This window comes from Micropterus dolomieu, linkage group LG06 (assembly GCF_021292245.1).
Source record: "Micropterus dolomieu isolate WLL.071019.BEF.003 ecotype Adirondacks linkage group LG06, ASM2129224v1, whole genome shotgun sequence".
Classification (NCBI taxonomy): domain Eukaryota; kingdom Metazoa; phylum Chordata; class Actinopteri; order Centrarchiformes; family Centrarchidae; genus Micropterus; species Micropterus dolomieu.
In genome coordinates, this window is record NC_060155.1 from 12,706,903 (window position 1) to 12,730,668 (window position 23,766).

General features: G+C 41.2%; 2 protein-coding genes across 3 annotated transcripts in view; one reads left to right on the top strand and one right to left on the bottom strand.

The window, feature by feature from the left end:
* The first annotated feature begins 1,299 nt into the window (after positions 1–1,299).
* Positions 1,300–2,880, top strand: gbx1 (gastrulation brain homeobox 1). The gene is made up of 2 exons (XM_046052756.1): positions 1,300–1,750; positions 2,366–2,880. The coding sequence occupies exons 1-2, from the start codon at positions 1,300–1,302 to the stop codon at positions 2,878–2,880; spliced, it is 966 nt and encodes a 321-aa protein (XP_045908712.1).
* Positions 2,881–8,380: 5,500 nt separating this feature from the next.
* The window catches only part of agap3 (ArfGAP with GTPase domain, ankyrin repeat and PH domain 3), a 113,892-nt gene continuing 98,506 nt past the window's right edge, over positions 8,381–23,766 (bottom strand). For both annotated transcript variants that reach the window (XM_046051366.1, XM_046051365.1), the window contains exons 16-18: positions 22,615–22,837; positions 12,495–12,750; positions 8,381–11,438 (exon numbers count right to left, since the gene is read on the bottom strand). In XM_046051366.1, coding sequence (XP_045907322.1) covers positions 11,202–11,438; positions 12,495–12,750; positions 22,615–22,837 — 716 coding nt within the window. In that variant the 3' untranslated portion in view covers positions 8,381–11,201. The remainder of the gene's footprint in view (positions 11,439–12,494; positions 12,751–22,614; positions 22,838–23,766) is intronic.

A 23,766-nucleotide genomic window follows, 5' to 3' on the forward strand; every position in this document is an offset into this window, starting at 1 on the left:
CGGGCACCCAGGACTCAATAGGGCTAATCATCATCAGTTCCCATTGCTGTTTAAAAGGTGAAATGATCTGCGATTAAACCAGTGCTTAAAGAAAATATTTTTTTCTTTCTTTTTTTCTTTTTCTTTCTTTCTTTCTTTCTCAACATGCATTTCATGTTCAGGGATAAATGTACGTTATTTAATTTATTTTTTTTAAAAAGGAAAAACCCTTTGGGGATGATTTAGTTGACAGATGATGGGTAAGAGACGTTAAAGTTTAGCCTAAAATTAACATGTTTTTAAATAAATTCCCCCGAGTTCAAACAAATCTGACTTTGGCCACTATGTGCCCGTGTCCACACTGCAGTTGACCTCACATAAACGTCTTTTATCTGAATATAATTTCGCACAGAGTAGTATCTCTCCAGGGAACAATTGTTGCGGCACTTCTTCTTTTCTGAAGCCAAACGCATTGTTATCAGCCGCGGAGAATAGGACAGAGAGCAGAGAAACATCTGCCTCTCTCCTCCCTCCTGACTCTGATGCCCATCGGCCCCAATATTTCAACAAAAGCCACCGTTGTTTTACGCTGCCCCTTGAATCCAGAGTAATTACTTATCATCAATCAAAATTAATAATAGCTGATTGGGTTGGTGTGGTCAACGATTATAGAAGGGGAAGGGCTGGAGCAGTCTCTCACACCGTTTTGCAGTCAATGGTGAACCTGGCAAAAGGGGAGGAGGGCTGGGGGGGTTGAGGGGGGGGGGGTGCGACCCGTCTATTTGGTCTCCACTGGGAAACTACCGCCTCTCAAGACGGCCAAAAAGTCAGAGGCTGAATAAGGAAATGAAGCGTAATTTGAGGAAGATGGATGAGCCCCCAGGGAAACACCTCCCTTTCATTCCTCTTGTATTGCAGATGATAACCAATGCGCTCTCTCCCTCTCTCTCTCTGCGCACACACACACACACACACACACACACACACACACACACACACACACACACACACAGCATTGGAGAGGGGCGGAGGGAGGAGTTGCAGAGACGGGAGAGGTAGATAGAGAGAGCGTGTGTTTATGTCTCAGTGTGTGACAAATAAGAGGGAAAAGGTAGCGGTGGGGCACACAACAAAGCGCCCGGCTGACTGACGCATATAGAGTGCAGACATCCGGAGAAGCAGTACACTCAACAGCGATGACAGTACGGCAGAGGATCTACTTTCAATTCACTCTGTCTTGGCTCTGAAAGTTTTTGCGCGTCGCAGAGGAAAGGACACCTGCTTTCAAGTTTCAACCAAATAAAAGAGTTTGCCTGCAAAATGCAGAGACCAGGCGGCCAAGGGACGGCGTTTTCAATCGACTCTCTGATAGGGACCCCTCAGCCCAGACCGGGACACCTGCTCTACACGGGCTACCCTATGTTCATGCCGTACAGACCTTTGGTAATTCCACAAGCTTTATCCCACTCGCCTTTGTCGTCCGGTATACCTCCACTCGCGCCTTTGGCTTCTTTTGCGGGACGGCTCACCAACACGTTCTGTGCCAGTTTGGGACAGGGAGTGCCATCCATGGTTGCGCTCACCACGACGATGCCAAGTTTCTCGGATCCTCCGGACAGTTTCTACCCACCGCAAGAACTCCCAGGTCCCCGTTTAAGCGCCGCCGACCCCGGAGCGAGGAGGCAGGAAAGTCCGCACTCTGAGGAGCTGCACAGCCGGGACAAGGGCTCCGACCTGCTGAACTTCTCGGAAACTTTTCAAACGATATCAGGTAAGCTCGGCCTTATTACTTATTTATTGTAGGCTATATTATCAAACCCAAATCTCGAAAGTGCTTCCCAAAAAAGGGACTGCCGTAAAAGCAGATATTTTTGGTGTCTACCACGAGAATTGCCAAGTTGTAGGGTGACATAAATATTAATAATACAACATTTATGACAGCCCCACATTCTTGGAGATGCCACCTGATCACGGTTAAGCTGTAAACGCAGTCATTTCAGACACATTATTTTTTATGAACATGCTGTAGTTGATATGATTGTGATTAGCCTATAACTGAATTGTTCTTCTTCATTATTATAGTGATGACTGGATAATTGGAGATCGTTTCACCACATTTTAAAACAACTTTAGGATAATCAAGTAGAGAGATTTAATTAAACCTGTTCTAATTAACAAAAAACCGAACTCAGTTGCAGTGAAAACTTATAGAACAACTTAATGTTTACACACAGGACAGCTGTAATGGCCCACTATGACTTGAGTTAATGTTGCTACTTGTTTCAACAATTCTGTTCTCTCTACCAGCTCACATTGGGTAGTGGTCGCTTTTGGCTTGTGCTCATGAACAAGTGACTCAGTGTTTGTTGTATTATTCCCATTTTAGGCGAGACCAAACTGTACAGCTCAGACGACGAGAAGCTGGACCTAAAATCAGCAGACACCGTGTGCAGTGACCGAGAGGACAGCTCCGCAGACAGCGAGAACGAAAGTTTCTCGGACGGGAACAACTGTGGCTCCTTGTCCCAGAAGAGCAAACTAAAAACCGGCTCGCAGGACGCGCTACCGACCGGCAGCTCCGCGGGGAAGAGCCGGAGGAGACGAACAGCTTTTACCAGCGAGCAGCTGCTCGAACTTGAAAAGGAGTTTCACTGTAAAAAGTACCTTTCTCTGACTGAACGCTCCCAGATTGCACATGCACTTAAACTGAGCGAGGTGCAGGTGAAGATCTGGTTTCAGAACCGCAGGGCCAAATGGAAAAGGATCAAAGCCGGCAACGTTAACAACCGGTCAGGAGAACCGGTGAGAAATCCTAAAATTGTGGTCCCCATCCCTGTGCACGTCAACAGGTTTGCTGTGAGGAGTCAGCACCAACAAATAGAACAAGGGACCAGGCCATGAACTCAGATGAAAAGTCAAAAATATTAATGATAAAACACTTACATTGAGACTCTATGTTCCAGTGATTTGTTGAACGCATGAAGCACAAAAAGGAGGATTCCATTATTTTGTCTGAGAGGTGAGACTGAGCAGAGAAGATCTGCTCGCTCGACAGATCAATTATTTGGCAATATTCTGTCATTTTTATTTATTGTTCTGTGAATATGTATATATAAATGGGTAAAAATTGGTACAAATGGGCACTATGAGATGAGACTGTAAAGATTTTTTTAAGTATTTATATGTAGGGCCAAAATGTTCTGTTGGTTATGTGCATGTCCTCATTTGGTGAAGCTGAAGTTTTGTTTTGTGTTTCGTACAATTTGTTGACCACATTTGCATGTAAAGAGTTTTTACATTTTGTTTTTGGCAACTGTAGAACCACCTTTGACAGCAATTTGTGAAAAATAAAAGACAAGATGTGAAGGAAATAATGACCAAACAAGGGGCAACTGTAAAGTATATTGACCTAATAAATTGCTTTATACGAAAGTTGGAATCCAGATTGAATCATTATTGTTTAAGAGAGTAGAGTAACTGTGTTTTTATGGTTGCGAAAAAAAAATGTCGAGGAATTAGTTTATCCTGATAAAATTAAAAATGTGGCCAGCACTGTTTAAACATAGCGATTCATTTTTAATTAATAAGAGTAGGTTGCAGTACAAGCTGCAATCAGCCGGCTTTTTGACATTATTTAACACATTTTGAATTTAAATTATCACGGGTTATTTTAATGACGATATTGCTATATAATTTCTAAGTTTATGAAGGATTTCGCTGAAAAACTGTGGGGCACTTACATATTATAATATTTAAAGAGCTTGAGCGTTGCAACTTCAGTTCACTAACATTTGAATGATTGCACTGATGCAACGTTGTAGCTAAGTTTATACATTTGTTCGTTTGAATCCCTTTATGTTACACTATTTATTTAATTTTTTCCCAGAAACACTATGAACTGAAATGTAGACTGGTCTTTATTTCTGTTCCTTTTTTGTGTGTGTTTTTTTTTTTTTAAATAGCAGCAAAGTGATTGATTTGTCTTTAGGAGGCCATGTTGTCTCAAGTGGACTGATGGACCCTCATTAGACTGGGCACATTCAACACAGTGTAATGAACTTATCCATCAGTCACTGCTGAGGGAGAACCAACCTGACAGCAGGCCTTACTAAATTGACAGCTAAAACAATGTATTTTGGGGAAACAATAAAAATAGACTCTGATAATATAAATCCTAACTAGAATACATTTAATAAGACATGTATAGAGGCTTCAAACATGCTAAATAAGATAATGCTGTTACTGTAGTATATCACACAATGGATAAAGAATTTTCTTAAATGTGTCATTTTCTTTACAGAACTAATTTCTATAGAGATTTGACATTTACCCAGAAATTTTGATACCTGTAGAGAATTCTTAGTTTTGATAAATAAGATTTGCTACGATTGTAGTAGAGGCAACATATGACTTCTAAAATATCATGATCTTAGCCTATAGCTAATAAAAGAGAGTATAGTGACATAAGCGAATAAATGTGCCAGGTTGCCCACTCAGACCAAATATGGAAACTTAACATGGCAATGTAAAATTGGAGAGCAGCAGGATTAAAATTATCTGTAACTAAAATAATGTCTGGCCACATAACTCTCCTGTTACAGGAAGGGAAAAACAAGGCTTGATGTTTTATGCAAACTTTTATACTCATGCTTCTGGGTTTACACGCTTTCTCAGAACTGGTTCCAGAAAAGTCTAATGTTGGAATAATTTCACTTCACCTCAGATGAGAGAAAGTGATTGGTTTTCCTGTTTCCAAAATAGACTTGGGCCTCAAGCCATGTTTAACCTACTGCGGCAGCACCTGTTGAAGTATGATGATAGCGCCAGATTCTTCAAATACTTTATTAGAATTAATATTTGATTAAATTAACCAGCCCTCTTCTTAATTAGTATTTAGCCAACATATGGTGGGTTTGGGTGAGAATGTTTTAAAAAATCTTCTTGAATACAGTAGGAAACAGGTTATCATCTTACATTATATTTCCCTCAAGCCTCTCGTGGATGCACACACTGAAAATTATATTCTCTCAGTTTGACCTCAGAGCACAGACATTTCGTGACCTGGGCGCCCATGAGTAGTAAAGTTTATTTCACTGTCCACCTCATACATCAAGACTGTGACACTTGGATGGAGATTCAAGGAGTGATGAGCGTGTGAAGGAGCAGTGGAAGTTTTATTATGGTCCATGAGCTGACTAATACAGACGGTCAATTCCACGACATTGTGCCAGAGTGCAACAGCTATTTTAGTCCCCATGAGCTGCACGGTGGAGGTGACGGCGAGAAGCCATGACACAGCTCAGACGCTCAGTTCAAGTGGCTCGTTATTATCAGGATCCTGCAAGTGTTTCATGTCCAGTTTTATTCCAAAGTGAGTTTCTGGTATAACAGGAAAATTACCAACTAAAAAGGTGACATTATACATGATTTGTTTGTTCAAAACAATACTCAATTAATATCATGTCACTTTAATTGGCTATAGCAGATTTTGTGTATCTTTTGAATGACTTACTTGTTTGTGAATTAATAATCTCTCTTCCATTAAAGCTATACCTTAAGTGAACACCTCGGTCTCAAGACAGTATCTGTATCATTCTGCCACTCGAATCACAAATTGAAATATCATAAGTTCTCTCCAGTAAAGACATTAAACCATTTCCACATTCCCACCTGGAGAGAGAGAGGAAAGCGAGGGACCTCATTACTTGCTGGTTGTGTGAGTGCAGGCTGCTCAGCGCCGACTGGAGGCCTGACTTCTTGGGAGGGACTGGACGGTCGTGGCTACAGTGATGTATGGGCAGATGCATCAAATCGCACAAGATAAACAAGCGATGAGTTTCATCAGGGCCATCATAGCTTTAATTTGGCTGCCTAATGAGTCAGATCTAGTGGCGGAGATAAGAGTTGTCAGAGGCCCAGCTCTAATGAATTTCTTGCCACTTGTAATCAAGGTTGCCTGTCTGAGGGGGGATGATTAATGGAACCCTGGAGGATTCCCTCGGCCCTCAGCCTTCATTACAGCTAATGCATTCTCAGGCAAATTAACAGAGAAATGCAGGCAAAAGCCAACGGGGAAGGCGAGAGAAAGAGAGAGGGAAGAAGAGAAGTGGAGAATGGGGGAGAGCGTTGGGAACAGAGCGTTTATGTAAGACAAAGGCGAGAGAGGAGGGTGAAGAGGAAGATAGCATGGTGAGTATGAAGGCGCAAGGTTGGCAGCAGGAGAGGGAAAGACAGGCAGGGATGTGTTGAAATCCACTGATTAGCGAGAGGTTCAAGGATATGGAAATGAGAATGGAGACATGAGTTTGGGGCAGGGTGCAACATGTATGTACTGGTCAGACATGATGAAGCTGAAACTGATAAATAGATGTTCAGGTCTGAGGGGGTTTCAGGAGAGGAAAGATGGTCAGATGGAAAGAGCAGAGGATATAATTACTGGTTAAAGAGGTTAAAAGGGTGCAGGGAGGAGGACAAAACAGGGAGCAACGGTAACCCTTCCAAATCAAGACAGCCTGACACAAACATGTAGGACAAACCACCTTAAAGCAACATTTATGTTACGACCGGGCACACCACTGACTGCTCGCTAAACATGCCGTTAAAGTGGCCTGGGGCCAAGCAGCTCCTACATGTTATGGAAATATGGGTTTAATGTTTGCAAATATGGTCTCGTCAGGTCTTTGTGTACCCATCCATCAGCCTCAGACCCACCTCTGCAATCTTGGAGGCAATTTGTCTGAGGAGAGGTGGGCGGCAGAGAGCCCTCCTCACTGTTTAGCAGGCCCTGATGAAATATCAAAACACACAACAGTGCAAGCAAGCGCTCCAGTCTCACCACAACAAACACAAGTGGCCAGGGTCTGCCAAGGCGTGAGGCATGGTAATAAATTACAGGACACATTCTTTCAGTGATATTTCTCGAGAGATGTGGAATGAATATGATTCAGTTTAGGTTAATATAAGTAAGGGATTAAAATGTTGACATTTAAAGCCCCTGAAGACTTGGCTTTAAAACGTAAGCTGCTATAATCAAAATTTTTGTGTTAACAATGGATTATATTGATAGGTTTATGTGAAAGGGGTTGCTTGCAGTGACAAACTTACATAGAAATATCACCTGACTCAGTAGGTCACCTCAGCCCTGAACCTATTGAGTGTTTTTTTTAAGCGTCTTTTATCTCATTGTTTCACTTTACTGCTTTTGTTCACTCTCAGCGTTCGCAGAGTTTTTTCCAGCAGAAATACCTGGACAGCAACAAACGAGACAGACAAAGTTAGCAACTACCTGGTGAACATAGTGGAGCTAAAAGGAGAGTGAATAATGGACTACCAAAATAGATTATATTGTTGCTCCATATCGGCTGGGTGTGTAAATAGGCAGCTACTGTATTTGCTAACAAGTTATACATATCAACTTAAAAGATGATTATATGTTAATGTTGTGTTTACAGCGTGTTAACACTGCTCCACACTGGCAAATAAAACAATCAATTAATGAAGTTGTTCTTTATAACACAGAATATTCATCAACAAATATGCGACAATCAAAATTTAAATCGTTTAACAGTAAAACCTCAGCTAATCTGAGACAATAGGTCTTTTGTAGGTGTGGTTAAATTGGTTGCTTTCAATCAAAACCTAACAACCCATCAACTGTTATCAGATTCTGATTAAAATGTTGCAAAATCCTGACCGGAGCAGGGATATGTCGCATCACCGTTTTTCTAAATGATCATCGCTCACTTCAAACCAGTGAGGAAAGCACAGAAGAAGAAAAAGAAATACAGAAATGTTTCATGTGAAATAACCACAACTTTGTCACAAAACAGTATGCTCATGTAGGACAACTGGTAAGGAAGCTGAGTGATAAAATAAGTTTTCAGGGTCTCTAAGCGCAACTCGGTGCATTGTGGCTCCATGTCAAGCCAGCGCAGAGGGAGGAAGAGGAAGCACTAAAGAGAAACCAGGTGATAAATCTCAAACAATGCCGACCAACAGAGAGAGGAAGGGGATGAAGATATGCTGAGACAAGATTAGCAGGAAATAAGAAGTGGATTAGTGAGGGCTTGACTCCTCTGAACACTGAGACCTCTCACTTTTCCCCACGGTGTTTTACTGCCTGACACTAAGCCCAGCTCTTTATCTTAATCCTCTTTCAGCAACTGTTGGGGGGTCCCACAAGCAGGAAGTGGAGAGGTTGCTTTACCTACCTCAAGACAGGCTTGGTTGAGTTGTCTTGGACACATTAACAGGACTAAGTCTGTTCCGGTAATGTTAAATTTCTCTATGCAGTTTGATGACAGAGCATGCAAAAGGGAAGAACATGAAATGCCAGTACCTGCTGAAGTGAACAGGAGAGTGGTGGATGATTTATGAACAACATATACACTAGACAAATGTGTCGATTTCCCTAAATGCAGGGAGGCTACGTCGTTTTATTTGAGTGTTTATTAATAGGTCAACAGTCAGCCAAGCATCCAAGCATACAACATGTTAGCTCTTTAGCTTTTGCTTTGTTTCACGTTCTGAACATAAAAGGAATTACAATAGGGAAATTAACTTGAACAAAAAAAAACAAAAAGATATTTACATACTGCATTATAAATATGTCAAATGTACATCATTATACACAAGTACCAAAGATGGTTGGTTTATGTTGAGACAAAACAGAAGTACCTTAAAAATATGCCTTAAAAGAAACAAAAACAACATATCAAAATATGGTTCATGGGTCAAGGGTACTGTTGACCTAAAACCAGTTTAGTCTGTTTCTCTATTAGGAGCTTGACTTCAGATAAAAGCATTAGGCTAATATGTACACTTCATGTTGTGGTTGGGAGGGGGGGGGGAGACAGGCATGTTTCTAGTGTTTTTTTTAGCATCTACAGTACATAAATAAGGGTTCAGGTAATCACTATACACATTAAACTCCTCTCTTTACATGGACACTGAAATGTACTTAAAATAAGGTGGTCAAGTAGAAATCAGAAGGCCAGTACCACAGTACAGTACAAGTAAATGCTAAGGTATCTGGCTGAATTTGTGGCCGGTTTGGGGATATCTTGAAGAATTTAGAAAATATTCTTATTCACTTTCTTGTTGAGAGTTAGATCAAAACCACTCATGCCTTTGCATTTGTAAAGAGCTAGAGCCAGGAGGCTCTAGCTAGCTAGCATAAAGAAAAGAAGCAGGGGGCATGGTTAGTCTGGCTCTCTCCAAAGTCTGCCTACCAGGATCTCTAGAGCCTACCCATTACTGCGATATATCATGTTAATTCATACAAAGGCAGAAATATAAAAATGATGATTTGTCATCTCCCTCCAAAAACTAGAGGGAGTTACCATGGTGTAACTTTTTGCTGAGCCAGGCTAACGGTTTGCTAGTGTAATCCTGCTCCATACATAACGCAGATAGGCCTACATGAGAGCAGTATCGATCTTCTGATCAAGAATGCAAATAACTGCATTTTCATCTACAAACATCCTCTTTTTACCACATATTCATTCACTGTGGGTTCAGGAATTCTGTAAAGCCACAACAGAATCGTGAAGAGAAGGTACCAAGTTAATAACTTGCTCTGTAAACATATATCCTGTAAACCCATAAAATCGAGACGGTGTAAATGGCAGTTTAATAAAAGGGATAATATATACTGTAGACACTGTGCCCACCTGAATTCATTTCTTGCCCAAGTCCTATTAACTATAAATGAATTGGCTTATGTCTGTAGAATACTGTACATTTGTTTTAATTCGAAGAGAGTCAAACTAATTATACTTCCTTCTATGAACCGCCTGGCTCATTTTAATCCCTAAATGTCTCTCTCACTTCAGTCACTTGAATGTATTTTGTTAACCCTGCGTTTAGACTTGACAGGTTCTCAGGACGGGGGAAGGGTTGTTTCTTTTTACTCTAAAAGTCAGAGATAGTTCTAACTCTTCTTATAAGGAATATGGTGAAGGAACAAGAACTACTTTTTACAGGTCTATACATTAAAACAAGGTTGTCTTCCCAATACTTTACTATAGGTGTCTTCTCTCAAGTATCCTCTCTCCGATGTTTATGAACAGAAATGCCCGGTCTCTTGCTGCACACGGTTATAGACGAAGACGTAAGCACACACGTATCCGGACACACACACACAAAGCACCATATATGAATTTCACAGCAACAAATGCTCTCAGGAGTACCACTTTGACAGCCTTTGGCCACAGGATGTGAATGGATATTCCAGTACACTTATGGTTTGAAATTGTGTGAATCTATGTCAAATAATTATCAACACCATCTAGTCAATAGAAAAATTACTCCAACAAAGTCATCATAATGGTATAATTTCAATGTTTCAATCAAACGTTTGAATTTGAATGAATTCTGATTGAAGAGGCATGCTTACAAAGCCATGTGGCTCAGTGGTCATAAAACATTACGCCCCTTCATAGTCATGAAGACTTTCACTGGAGGATCCTGATAAGGGTGGCGAAGGAAATGACTCACTTTCACCCAAAAGGAATTCTGCAATCAACTCCTTTATGATGATCTGAAGCCATTTTCCTGTGAATTAAGTATCTAAATCATTTGAACTCCTCAACTATAATTGCTTTGCCTTTGTATATGAATAGTATGTCAGGAGTTTGATAGCTGTGTTGAAGACATGATCATTACTAAAACTGTGACAGCCACTGGTAGATTTAGTTTCTTTCCCACATCATTGTTTTGTCACTTGTAAAACTATTCCTCACAGTTTCATGTTATTATGCTAAGGCTTGGAAATTTGAAGGAAGTTTCTCATTCACGCTCATTATAAAATCAGTTCACATCGCTGAAGGGGAAGACATAAAAAGGAAATGTTCAAGCATTAAGGAAATGCTTTTCGTAGGGAAGGTATGAATGCCAAAGTAAGTCATCTGTTTGGTTGACGCTTAAAAAACAAAAAGCTTAAAGCTGATCGTGATCATTTCAGACCAAGATTGAATGAATTCAAGAAACAAAACAAATAAAAAATAATAATATAAAAAACCAAACAATGTACACTGTCCGAACCCCAAACGCCCACTTCTTTCGGCAAAGTGGAATATCAACAATGAGTCCATCACTCCCGATATCTCTCCATTGGTACTGATTCTGGGTTACACAGTGTGAAACAGAGGAGGAAGAACTGGGAAGAGACATGGGTGGGTTCAGGGGTTTTTGTATGTTTGTTTGCGAATGCCATCTGGCTCCTACATGATGCTGATACTGCGGTTGAGCTCACACTGGGCGTTGTTGTTGTTGATGTTGGGATTGGGATTGGGGTTGCGGCGGCTCATGTTGGGTGTGGGCACGGACGTCAGGCTGCTTGTATCGTTGGGGCAACCGTGCTGAAGTAAGATGTCCGCACACTCCTGGCTGCCAGCTCGCCGAGCGTAGGACAGTGTGGTCTGGCCACGAGCATCCCGACTCTTCACGTCCACTCCGTACTGTGGGAGAAAATGACAGGTATGAAAGACAGAACAGATGTAAGATTTTACACATTTTGGGCATTTGTCAATATTTAATTTGCAAATTTAAAAAAGGATCATACAAACAACAGTGTGAAATTTATGGATTTGACATTTGACTTTCCTTCTGGAAAGGCAATGCAACCACTTTTGGATGACTGGATTATCTTAAGTTTAGACTGGCTTATTGTTTTTTAAAAACTTTGGTATTTTTCATTGAGAATCTTTAAAATCTGAACATTTGAATCTTTAAAACATGAACATTTGAACAATGAGTGATATTGCATATTTTAACTTCTTCATCCACATTGTAGTAGATACAGAATATGCCAATATATCTGATATTGGCATACAATGTCATACAGCTTTAGAGCTTCTTCAGAGAGTGCTGCAGTATATTTTATGGGAGGTCCTTAACATTATCTGAAAATATCCTAGATCTCTTGAGCATATTACACAAATTTACCCATGCTGACGTATTTGATATTTTGGTCAATCTTGGATCTGTTGAATCCTGAGCAGAATTAAAAGTGAGTTTTGCCATTTTAAGTAACAGCATGGAGAGGGCTTTAAAGCAACATTTTAACCGTCATGTAGGGAAATAAATGGCAACACTTTATTTTATGGGTCTGTAGATTCTCAGTACTTTCCCAGGGTGTTTCTTGGAAAGAAGTCTAACTAAAATAATTGCCTCAGATACAATTAGATTACACATAATACTAATTGTAGCTGAGGCAGTTATTTTAGTTAGAGTTTAGTTAGTTGTGTTTTTTCCTAGGCAGTTACTGATTTGCAGAGGAATTTCCTTGAATGAACTGCTCTCTTTATACAGGTAACTATGAAAAACGTTGAAAAAAGTTTTAGAAAGGTTTTAGACACTTGGGAGGGAACATGTAATGACAAGCTGGCACATCTGGTGAGGTTAAAGTGGTTGTTGGGAAATATTGTATTTCACACTCCTAATCCATTTTCCCAACAACAATTATATTTATCCATCTCTGACCATTTCTCTCATGTCTGGAGGAGCCAACTCACCCAGATGAGCAGCTGTGTGATGACTACGTTGGCCATTGCACAAGAGAGGTGCAGAGCGGTGCGTCCATCTCCGTCCCCGTAGGTCTCGTTAACCTCCTCCTTGGTGCCGTGGGCCAGCAGCAGCACCACCAACCTCAGGTCATCCTCCACCACCGCCCGTAGCAGCTGCTGCCCCAGGGGCATGTCTGACTGGGGCAGTCCCACCAGGAACAACTTCTGATCATACTTGGCTCGGATCCAGCGCTCCTTCTCCTCCCTGGAGAGAAGAAAATGACAGGGACGCTATAGGGTCAGGCAGGGTGAAAAACGGTGGACATGCTTTGAGCAATTTAGCACCTATGTTAAAGAACCTCCAGTGCATATTTCATTATTCAGAGGCAGTGACTTTAAGAAAACACCATGCTCAAAAAGTAGAATGTAGACACAGGGGAAGCATTACAGTAATTGACCTAAGAGACTCACTGGTGTAAAGTGACATTTCCAAACTATTAGAGGACAGGAAAGCCACTAGCCTACACTGTCACAGTGGGAAATAACACAGCGAGACTGGCTGCAGAGATGAGAGAATGCCAAATGCTGTGACGCTCTGGGCAATATTCCACTTTCTAGTGATTACGGTCGACAGAAAGACGGTAAGAGTCTGGCCAGCTTTCTAAAGGTTACACATCTCGAACAGCATGTCTGCTTTGGACAATACAGGATGGAGGGGGCCGTATTTTTATCAGCGCTGTCGGCTGTCAGTCTGAACTGGTGGATCCCCTCCACAAAAGAGGCAGTGTGTCTCCGAGCCCCAGTGTCCCTTGGGGTGGCTGGGCCCTGAGTCAGATCGATGGGGCTGAATGGCAGCCAGAGAGGGACGGTGGGATGTGGGGCTCCTTCACTCCAGCCTGCAGCAGAGAATAGAGACTGAGGGAAGGCTCCATCTTCTATCGCCAGGCAGAATTCTATCTATTGCTCTCCATCTTGACCCCCGTTTCATTCTCTGCCCACATACAAACTGTCCAAATAAGAAAGAAAAAAAAAATCAATATCAATATGTGAATGACTGAGCATGCCCAGTGTGGCACTAACCCCGTGACCCTGTCAGCCGGTGTGATAAGGGGAGCAGAAAGAGGCCGTTGTTTGGATTTGTGGGTGAGTGACAGAAAGGAGAAGGTTTCTACGGATAAGTAGAAGCGGCGACGCTAGCTAGAGTGACAAGGCTCTCACGGGACTCTCTATCAGCGGGTCGAGGCTCTAGCAGCAAGTAGAAACTGACAATCTAATTCAATTCAATTTCATCATAATCACAGTGACAACAAACAGTACAACTTAATTACATTTTGGAAGAGCAACGGAACATCACACCTACACATTAAATTATATATATTTAGTCATGTATTAAAGGGTTGGTTCACCCAAATTAAAAAAGTAGTATTTTGCCGCACACACACACACACACACACATTTGGTTTTAATTGATTCTATCCATCCGTGAGATTTCATTTGTGGTGCTCAGGATAAAACTGATGTTATTATATGTTCTTTTTGGTGTCAACAAATCCCATGAAAACACCAAAACCAATGATGTGTTAGTCTGGCTCTCAATATTGTCCATCTTCCCTACCCTGTCGGTGGCTCACAGTCCTAAGCCCATTTTAACTGAAAAGTTATATCCTCAAAAAAAAGCCCACATATTTATGGTTACATTAAAAAAGGCCTAGTTATTTCCTAAAACAGCTAGGCACTGTAGTTTTTATCAAACAGGAGTAAATGGTACATATGTTGGAGACTATTTTCAGCTGCAGATAGATACACATTTTGGTGCTTTATATGGGTATGTGGGCTCAACTTAAAATAAACTACAGTGCCCATGTTCATCACAATGTTGAAACATAACACCCATTGCAACAGTGTGGCTCAGTGATTTGTTTTTATTAGTTTTTGGACAACAATGGAGCTCTATGGCACAGAGGAATAAGCCGCATCAGACTTTGCCTACACAGAAAAATACTTATTAGTAGGGTCAGCTTGTTGGTTTTGGTCTTTTCATGGATTTGTTGACAATAAGAAAAATAAAAAAAAGATTATTACCTTATCCTTTAAAAAAATTCAAAAGCAACAAACATCTCATTCATGAAACAATGTCCTGGCTACTCTAGATAACCCACAGATATCTACATCTCTAAAACCCTGCTTTATTAAGAACAAAATCTGCATAGTAAAATAGACATAAAAGAGAAAATATGTTCTTTTGTAATTTGTATGAACTGACCCTAAGCATGGCCCCAAATAGCTCACTTTCAATTACTGCAGCAGTTTTAACAATAGTAACCAGTTCAACATTAGTCACTCTCCTTTATTACGACCTTTGCAGCTAGGTGTCAAGGCTGCCAACTTACCACAGACAGCAACCATTTTCAGACTCATATGTCAGCTGCCAGGCTCACTTCACAGAGCAGTCTGTCTTGCACAGAAGAGCCTGGCACCGGCCCAAACTACAGGAGTTAAGCATGTGATGGAACAGGTACAGGTCTTTATCAGCACCCATGCACAGATTGATTAACTGCAAAACACCACCAGAAGCTCATAAAGGAACTCAAGCCACATCTTAATATAGTCTTAAAGCTGTTGCATCTATAAGCATATGGGTACATTTTTGTTATCACCTCGAAGAAAAAGTAGAGGATAAAGTCCTTTACTCTGCTTAACCATGAGAAAATCTTTTCTTTAGGATGAGGGTATTATGTGAGCAACAATACAGCCCTAATGGCAGGCAATTGAAGTGTCTCAAAGTTTTATGGTGTAAGACTTCCATCAATCCCTACTCAGTCATTATGTGTAGACAAGCCTGTTAGCAAATCAATTGGCCTTAGAACTAGTGGACTCTCAGAACAGGAAGGGGCCGTCCTGCCCTCCCCTCTTATTTCCGGTGGACTCTTTGAAAACAAGTTTATTTTTTTTCTTCTGCCAAATAGGATAATATATGTCTGAAAACGCTGTAACCAACTGTAATCCTTAAAGCAAAAAATGTACAACCTTTAACAAAAATCGAAGCTTGGTTAAAAACAATCACTGAGAGCTGGTGTCCAAAGTTTGTTTCAGAAAGCTAGACCATGAATGAGATGCTGAATCTGTAGAGCCCAGTGAATTGATATGAGCTAAATGAGGCAGAAAGTTAGCACCGAGATGTGAAACAAAAAGGCTGAGGAGAGCCATTAAGAAGACGTCAACATCTCAGAAAGGAGCCCTGAGGACACTTTGTTATACTCCGCTACAAAATCAGCCCCGAAGACCTGCAGGAAAAAGGCCTCACTCACTGCTGATGCTGAACTCTAAATTCAACCATGGTTCTTTTTACACAGTCTACTTAAAAAATAAATAAATAAAAAAGTAGCCAGGCAGTGGTTTTTAAAAAATTCCTAAACTGCTGCCAGTAGAAAGACAGAGTGTGAAAGGAAGTGAAATGGTAATCCCGCCTCTGTCTTTTGTTTGAAATAGAAAAACAATCCAAACAGAGTTAGGCTTTAGACAGTCAGGGGGGGAAACTGAGACCCTTGAAAAGGACACTTCCTCACCGCAGGAGGAAGAAAAATAAAATCAGCAGATTTAGCATGTCAAAGTGCCAGAACAGAGTAGGAGGCTAGGTGGAGAGGCAAAGGAGAGTGGATTTTTACAGCATGGGGGCATATTTAGGAAATTGAACTGATGGTTACTCTCTCTCTCACACACACACACACACACACACACACACACACACACACACACACACACACACGGCATGGGCACCAACAGACACCAATTTCCACACCCTGGCCTGAGCACATAGTTGTTCTAAATTTCTCTGTTGCTTAGGGGACAGAGGGGAGCTTAAGGTTCCCAATAAAAATGCCTGTGTCTCTTTCAACTAAAAACAAGCCATGTGTACAACGCTGCAAACTTTCTCCATTATTCAGAGTTATCTCACAGCTGATGATCATTGTTTGACTTTCTATCACTGAATTTTATTTGAAAGAAATCTTGGTAAGACATCATGCTTACAGAGTTTAAAGTGGAAATTTGCTTCTGTCCAGAGCTGGTGTCCCCTTTCATTTGCCTACGCAGAGCCCACCTAGATAAAGGCAGCCTTAACAGTAGAGAAAGGACTCTTTTATAATTCTATTAGAGCTCTGTCCTTTCAGCTCTCCGTTGAGCAATGGATCCTGACCCTGACTTAATTAAGTGGCAAATGGCGGAATGATTCTCCTAAACCCAGCCCACGGAGTCAAGAACACATGACTGAATTCAAATAAAGAGGGACAAACAAGGATAATTAGTCAAGCCTGAAAGACAAAGGCGAACGGGTATTTATAAGAAGGGAAGAGAAACTGAGACGGCGGGGGTGGAGCCAGCGGTGGAGTAGCCACAGAATGACCAATCTGACTGCCTGCAATAAAGGCGCATTGGTCCACAGGAAGAGGAGGATGTCCGTCCCACCACTCGCCCATCTTTCAAACAATCTGAGTCATCCTAAACAATCAAAGCTTCTAGGGCTCCTCCTACTCTTCCCCGAGGATCCAAATTCACTACGGACTCATCAAATAGACGCAGTGAAGGGGAGAAATGGTGGTGATGGTGTTTGAGGGTTGGGGGGGGGGGCTTGAACAGACCTCACAGTGGGGGTGGGCAACTTGTATGGGACCGATTCCCATGCAGCCAGCAGCTTCACTTCCACAAACCGAGGGGAGGGAAGAGACAGAGAGTGAGGGAGAGGGACAGCAGCAGAAAGACAGAGAAGGGGCTCAGAGGGAAACGACAGAGATGAAAAAAAAAAGCGCACACAACAGGGAAAGAAAGCTGGGCCCCAAAGCATCAAAGGTTGCTATGGCCAAGAAATGAAGGAGCAACACAGTAAACGTTGCAGTGAAAGTGTGAAATAAGACCCCCTATGGTCCAGCGGGTACAGTGAAGACATGGTATGCTCTGCTCTGAGAAAAACAGCAGCAAAAGAATTAAGACAAATATTTTAACAAGTGGAATAGATGCTACTTTTCTTGCTTCCAGAGTGCGGTCTGAACAGATGACCAGAATTCAAAAGGTTGTTGTGTTGAGCTCTATAGAGAAGGCCAATGGAGAGCATCTGGGTGCCGTAGGCAGGCAGAGGGATGAGTTGAATATATTGTGACATTAATGAGGTTGTCAGACTCCTTGTGATGGAGTGGCTGTGTTTTTGTGCCAGCAAGACTAACACCCTTAAATGCTCATGCTGTTAACCCCTGCTGAACCCTCGGCTTACACACAAAGCTGAGGGGACGATAACACATGCCCTGCTTATGTATGCAGCCTGCTTTCACATGCGTACACATTTCAAAATCTTGGTCACATAAAGGGACTTTCTTGGATCCTTTTGCTTTCACGTCATCAGACAAGAAGTTTTTTGTTATGATTTTGTAACGCTAACAATATTAGAACTAAATTGCATGGTTAATGAATTGCGCCATAATGAATTGGTCCTTCCTTTCCGTCTACCTGGCCCTGAAACCCGGTGGCATGTGGGCAATTAGTGACTGTGGTACCACTTCTCCCACACAGGGCTAATTACTGACCTGTGGGTTTCATTTAGAGAAAAAGAAAGAGAGAGAGGAAGGACATGGGAAGACCCAGTCATTCATTTGTCTTAATTAATTACCCTTCCTCCACCAGGGCTCCTGGCAAGGCCGGCTATTCTAAAAGCTCTTTTGAGAGTCACCGTTCCAGCCCTCCTAACCTGTGAGTAGCCTGGAAGCTTTGCTCTGCGTTTTGGGGACTAACGTGGAGGAAAGAGGCCGCTGTGGACAAATCCTAGAAAAGGAATCTTATGGCTACAGCACCGGTGTTGTAAACGTGACAAACAGCTTGGGAGGACGAGTCAAGACGCCACTGCCAGAGCGAAAGGGGTTAACAGAGGCAGCGGGGCCAGGTTTGGAGAGGTTAGCGGTGTGATTCATTTTTATTACCACGCAGCCCCTGCAGGCGGCAGGAGTGGCAAATTATTTCTGAAACAAAGTGGAGGGCTCTCATCAGAGCTATTACCTGCCTGTGGCCGAGGGCGGCGCGGAGCCTACAGAGGGTGACAGTGAGAGGCCCGCGTCAGTGAGGGATAGCCGTCCACATCCGTCCACGCTCCAGGACATCTCCCCCAAATGAGAACTGGTGTCTGTGCGTGTGCGTGTGTGTGCGTATGTGTGTTTCTGTAGAAGATGAGGGGTAAAGTTAGCTGTTGGACCTCCCCCACAGTATCCGTCAAAACAGTCTGGGGTGTTTTTTACCACGAACATGCCAAGCAATTAGAGGTGGCATGCAAAACACAACGACTCCCAGGTGATAATTAAAAGAACAACTCCCCTCCAATATGCTGACTGCAGAGAGCAGCCACGATGCACGGCTCACACAAATTTATTATCACGGATTGAACTGTAGCCTAGCCAGGTCAGACTTGATTTTTAATTAAGCACCCTTTCTAAATGGGTTACAAATTGTAACTAATAGCTTGTTAATGATTAATAAATCGTTAATTCTTTATAGAGTTATGAGCCTTGAATGAGGACAGCTTTTGGGTTACCAGGTTGTGAAAAATCCTTTTCACTGTTTAAGACATCTGACTTCTTAACTTCTGGAAATCAATCCATTTTAACACAATCTTTGCACTTAAAACTGCAGAGCAAATGATTGAAAGCCTTTATTAATCTTTTAATAATAGGCATAGTGGCTTATAAGAAAGTGAGAAACACATAAGCATTTATTAATGTATTGACACCAACCAAAAGGGACAACCTGGCAATCCAATGTTTTAATGGCTTATAACGGATCTAAAAAGCATTACCAAATGATCTATTATGTAATATAGCCATTAGTTACAATTTAACTTGTTACAGTGTGGCTTATTAGAAAGCGGTACCATGCATTCTTCTGCAAGATCTAAAAACAGGGGATTGGGTGACATACATATATGCACATAAGCATGGATATAAACATGCTTCTCATTATGATGCCTGTAATCAGTCTGATGTACACCAGTAAGTTTTAGTATTGCTGTGTGGCTCTGCGCACGACAAATCTATATATTGTGTTCTTTCGATCCAGAATATCATAAGCTAAACCAATCCTGTGGATGAATGCTTTTAAGTTAAATCTCAAAAATGTAAAAGGGGTAAAACTAGTCTTGCAGAAGACATTCAATCAGACACTGAGTTGATATTCAGGTAGTTACTGAATCGTTTAGATTAGGTGTCACTAATGTTTAGTGGGATTTGGAAGCCATACACTGCCTGCCTGGGTGCCATCACAAAGCTGCTACCTGTCACCAATGTCACAATGACACAATTAAAATCCTCTCATATGTGCTCCGCTCAAGTTAAGAGGAGCATTCACACAAAGAGAGTCAGGTCAGAATTGATGGTGTTAAAAGAAAGAAACAAAAAAATGACACCCCATTAAGTTGGTTGTAATTCATCATTCATGATAAAGCAAAATAATTTGATACCAGCGTTTACCCCACAAGGGTACATTGTTCTATCAGCAACAAAATCATCAGCATCTCAATAACCAGTGGCCATATATGATATTTACAACTGCTGTTTTTTGTCTGGAGATTAGTTATGCTGCAAATGAGATTTATTGTTTGACAGTGAAAACTAATGGAGATGCTGCTGCGGGATAAGATCGGATTTTTTAGACAATGACGAACCTTCCTGCTCGGGGCGACGTGGGACTGACAGTGGTAGGGAGAGGAATCAACATCAATAATCTTTCATCAAGTCCACAGTGGAGCACTTTAGCACAGATACCATTCAATAAATAACTGTAGGCCATCATTCAGTTCTGAACTGGCCGGAGAGTGCAGGATGGATTCAAGAGGAAAAGGCCTGAAACTACCAGTAGAATGAAAAAAAGCAATGTAAAGGTGTTCATTAGCAAACTGAAACAGCATTTCAGTGAGCATTTTTGTTATATGGTCAGAGTGTGTGCACATGAAAAGGTCTCTCACGGTGAACTGTATGACCAATAGTTGTTTTTTGCAGAAGTGCATGCTAAAACTGCTCCATTGAAACAAAAACTGGAAAGTGGATTTTAAGGTTATGTTAAATGAGCCTTATGTATTTTAGTGCTAGAAGTTCAAGATCAGAAAATGTATTCAGCCTTGGCAATAGGCAATAGTCGTTCCTCATGTTTCTGGTTATGGGTGATGCGAGCAAGTAGTAGTCAATGTGAATTGTTTCTTTACTTTTTCATAATAAAAATCGACTTTAGTAGTCTATCCCCGCCATGAAATAGTTAAGGTGTGTAAGAGAAGGAGAAAGACAGAGTATGGTATTAGTATGGGATTCAAGGTGCAGTTTTGGTCTTAATACTGTTTTAGTTCTTTCTATTACTTGGTTTTTGCGACAAGGTATTTCACTTACAAATACTATTATGAGAAAAGCATCAAGTCCTCACATTTTACAAGCTATAACCAGTGTCCATTTTGCATTTTAATGATGTAAATGTGATTAATCAATTATCAATATCGTTGATTAATTTTGTGTAATTTTGTGCTTGATCCCAGTTGTATCAACAACTATATATATATATATATATATATGATCATAGTAAAAGATGTATGTTATCTTGCATGTTGCACAGTTTACATTTTTACACTATGGTGAACAATAAATTTGTACCGCATTAGTCCACTAACAGTTTAGCTCTAGCTTAAATTTACAACATAACAAGAAAGCATCCAAGGAATCCATTCGTCCACCAATGCTGCACAATCTACCAAATTAAAATGTAAAATTAAGTCACTTGTCCTGTGGCCAATGGCCCAACCTTTGACAGATTTCAGTGAAATTTGGTCAAAAAGGTTTTTGATGTATGCTTATACTGCTAAAATGCATGTGATATTGTGCATATCTGCTAACATATTAAATACTTAACCTCTGATTCTCAACTAATTAGTGGGCAACATGACATGCTCCTTGGTAAAGGCTTAAGATTGTATCTACAATATATTTAAATAATATTTTAACTTTGACAGCTGCAGCAGCAACAGCAGAAGCAGCAGTAGAAAATTAAGAAACCAGCTATGTTTCTCTGTTGGTATGCCACTTTTCGTAACAAAGTTACAAAGCTGTGATGTTAAAACAGTCTAATGCCACCAGGGAGACCCTACAGACAGTCTTTGCTGTGACAGACAGAGTGATGACCCGGCCCCATGTGATGGATATGTGACACGGCAGCTTTGAGCCCGAGGGCCCGGCTCTTGGGGTGGGGTTTAGCCATAATGGTGTGCTTAATTACCTGCACAGCCACACAGCAGGTCATTAGTCAGACTGGGACACTAGGTCTCACCTGTCACCAAGAGATAAACAATCCTCCTACCAGATAGATCTGGGTACCTCTGAGGAAAGGGAACAGATAGTCAGTAGGGTAAGTTAGGGCAGGGCAGTACCGAGTAAGTGGCAAAGTATAATTTAAGAGATACACATTAAAAAGATAGAAAAGCTACTTGTTTCAAAAGTAAACAAAGGAAAATTCTGTATATATTCTGAAAAAAATCCACATTCCTACTTACTATTAAACTCATCTGTGTACACCGATATCGAGCAGGAACAAACTGCCTGGACCTATTTCAGATGTGGTTCAGATTAAAAGATCTCTTCTTGATTAGTGCTTACATGTCAAGTGACAAACTTGATGGATTTGGAGCTAGTCAGGGTATTTATCTAGTAGGTTCAAAATGATGACACACAACATTCCTTTCATGAGTTATGGTTTTCAAGTCAAGTCAGTAGAGGGACAGGCGCACTAGACAACAGGTGGAATTATAGATATTATATCCTAAATTGAAGAGATGGGGAGATATAGATACTGACAGTACTGACTCAAATAAAACAGAGGCATGTGATCAACGTGTACAGGACAGGCTGATGCTCAAACTTGAAACACTGTTCTTGGCTCAGCAGTCTGACATTTATGGACCCCTGGTGCTTCTTATGGAGCACTTTGTGGTGTGTACTGCCTCTGCCGAAATGTGGGTGGCTAATAAACAGCAGCTAATGGAGGGAAGACAGCGCTGCCTTCTCATTCTATAATCTCTGCACGCTTCATTAAGCTGCACCTTTATTTGTAGAAGGATGCTAACCTGGTGCTGTCGCTCCCTGGTTTGGTGTAGCCCTCCAAAGCACCCTCCCACACACTGTTGGCCATCGAGTTACCGATGGCTGTCATCACCATGCTGAGCTCCACTGGCCAGTCATCCAGGTCCAGGGAGCGGACACGGGACAGGTGGGTGCCCAAATTTCTGTGGATCCCAGAGCACTCGATGCACATCAAGGCGCCCAGGTTGAGACTGGCCCAGTCTGGGTCTGCATGATGGAAAGATAAGAAATAATTACAAGAGAAGCTTTATAAATTAGACTGAACCGGAGACTTAACTTCCAGTTAAGGAATCATAACTTTATGCAAATTTTATTTCACAGATTTTAGCTTCAAACTTGGATCTTTGAAGATTCTGCTTTTTGAACATCTTACATTATTCAACATTCATGATTTTGTTTGTTTTTTTCCCCCCTGAGGATAGAAGAAGCAGAATCCATCGTGGCCACTGAGTCTTGATGCCAACAAGGAAATGCCTAAACATGCTGATAACATTTCAGTGCACTGTTTTCTCTTAGGCAATTCAGAAATATCCCATCAGCAAAGAGACTGTACATGATAAGTTTTATACTGTTGCCCTGGGTGTGGTATTCCTGATGTTTCACTCTTAATGTACAAGATTGACTAATGTTTTACTGTCTGTTACAGCCATATCTAATATACACAGACTGAGCTGGTAAAATAGAATGTGCTTAACCAGACCGATCAAATAAAAAGATCAAATCCATTGTGATGTTTTTAGTCTTTGAAAAAAACACCCAATTTTATGTGTCTCTGCAAGTGTACTAGGATCATGTCATTGGTCATTTTACACTTTTAATAAACCTGACTTAACCAAAACTACTGCCTATATTATTAACCAAGTTACAGCAGGTTGCATCATAATATGATAACAAAAAAGAAACAGAATAGGCTATCATGTTCAATAAAGTCACCAGGTTTAAAATCAACACAGAGAATGTTAAAGTTACCTTTTAAGTAAATATACCAACATTATTTTAAAATCTATGTATGGGGGCATGTTTCCCATGAATGAAAGGTGTTGTAGCCAATCAGCCATAGCCATCATGGCTACTGTGAGCAAGCAAGTGGTAAACCCAAACCCAATCCATTTTTTTAAAATATTTTGCAAATAAAT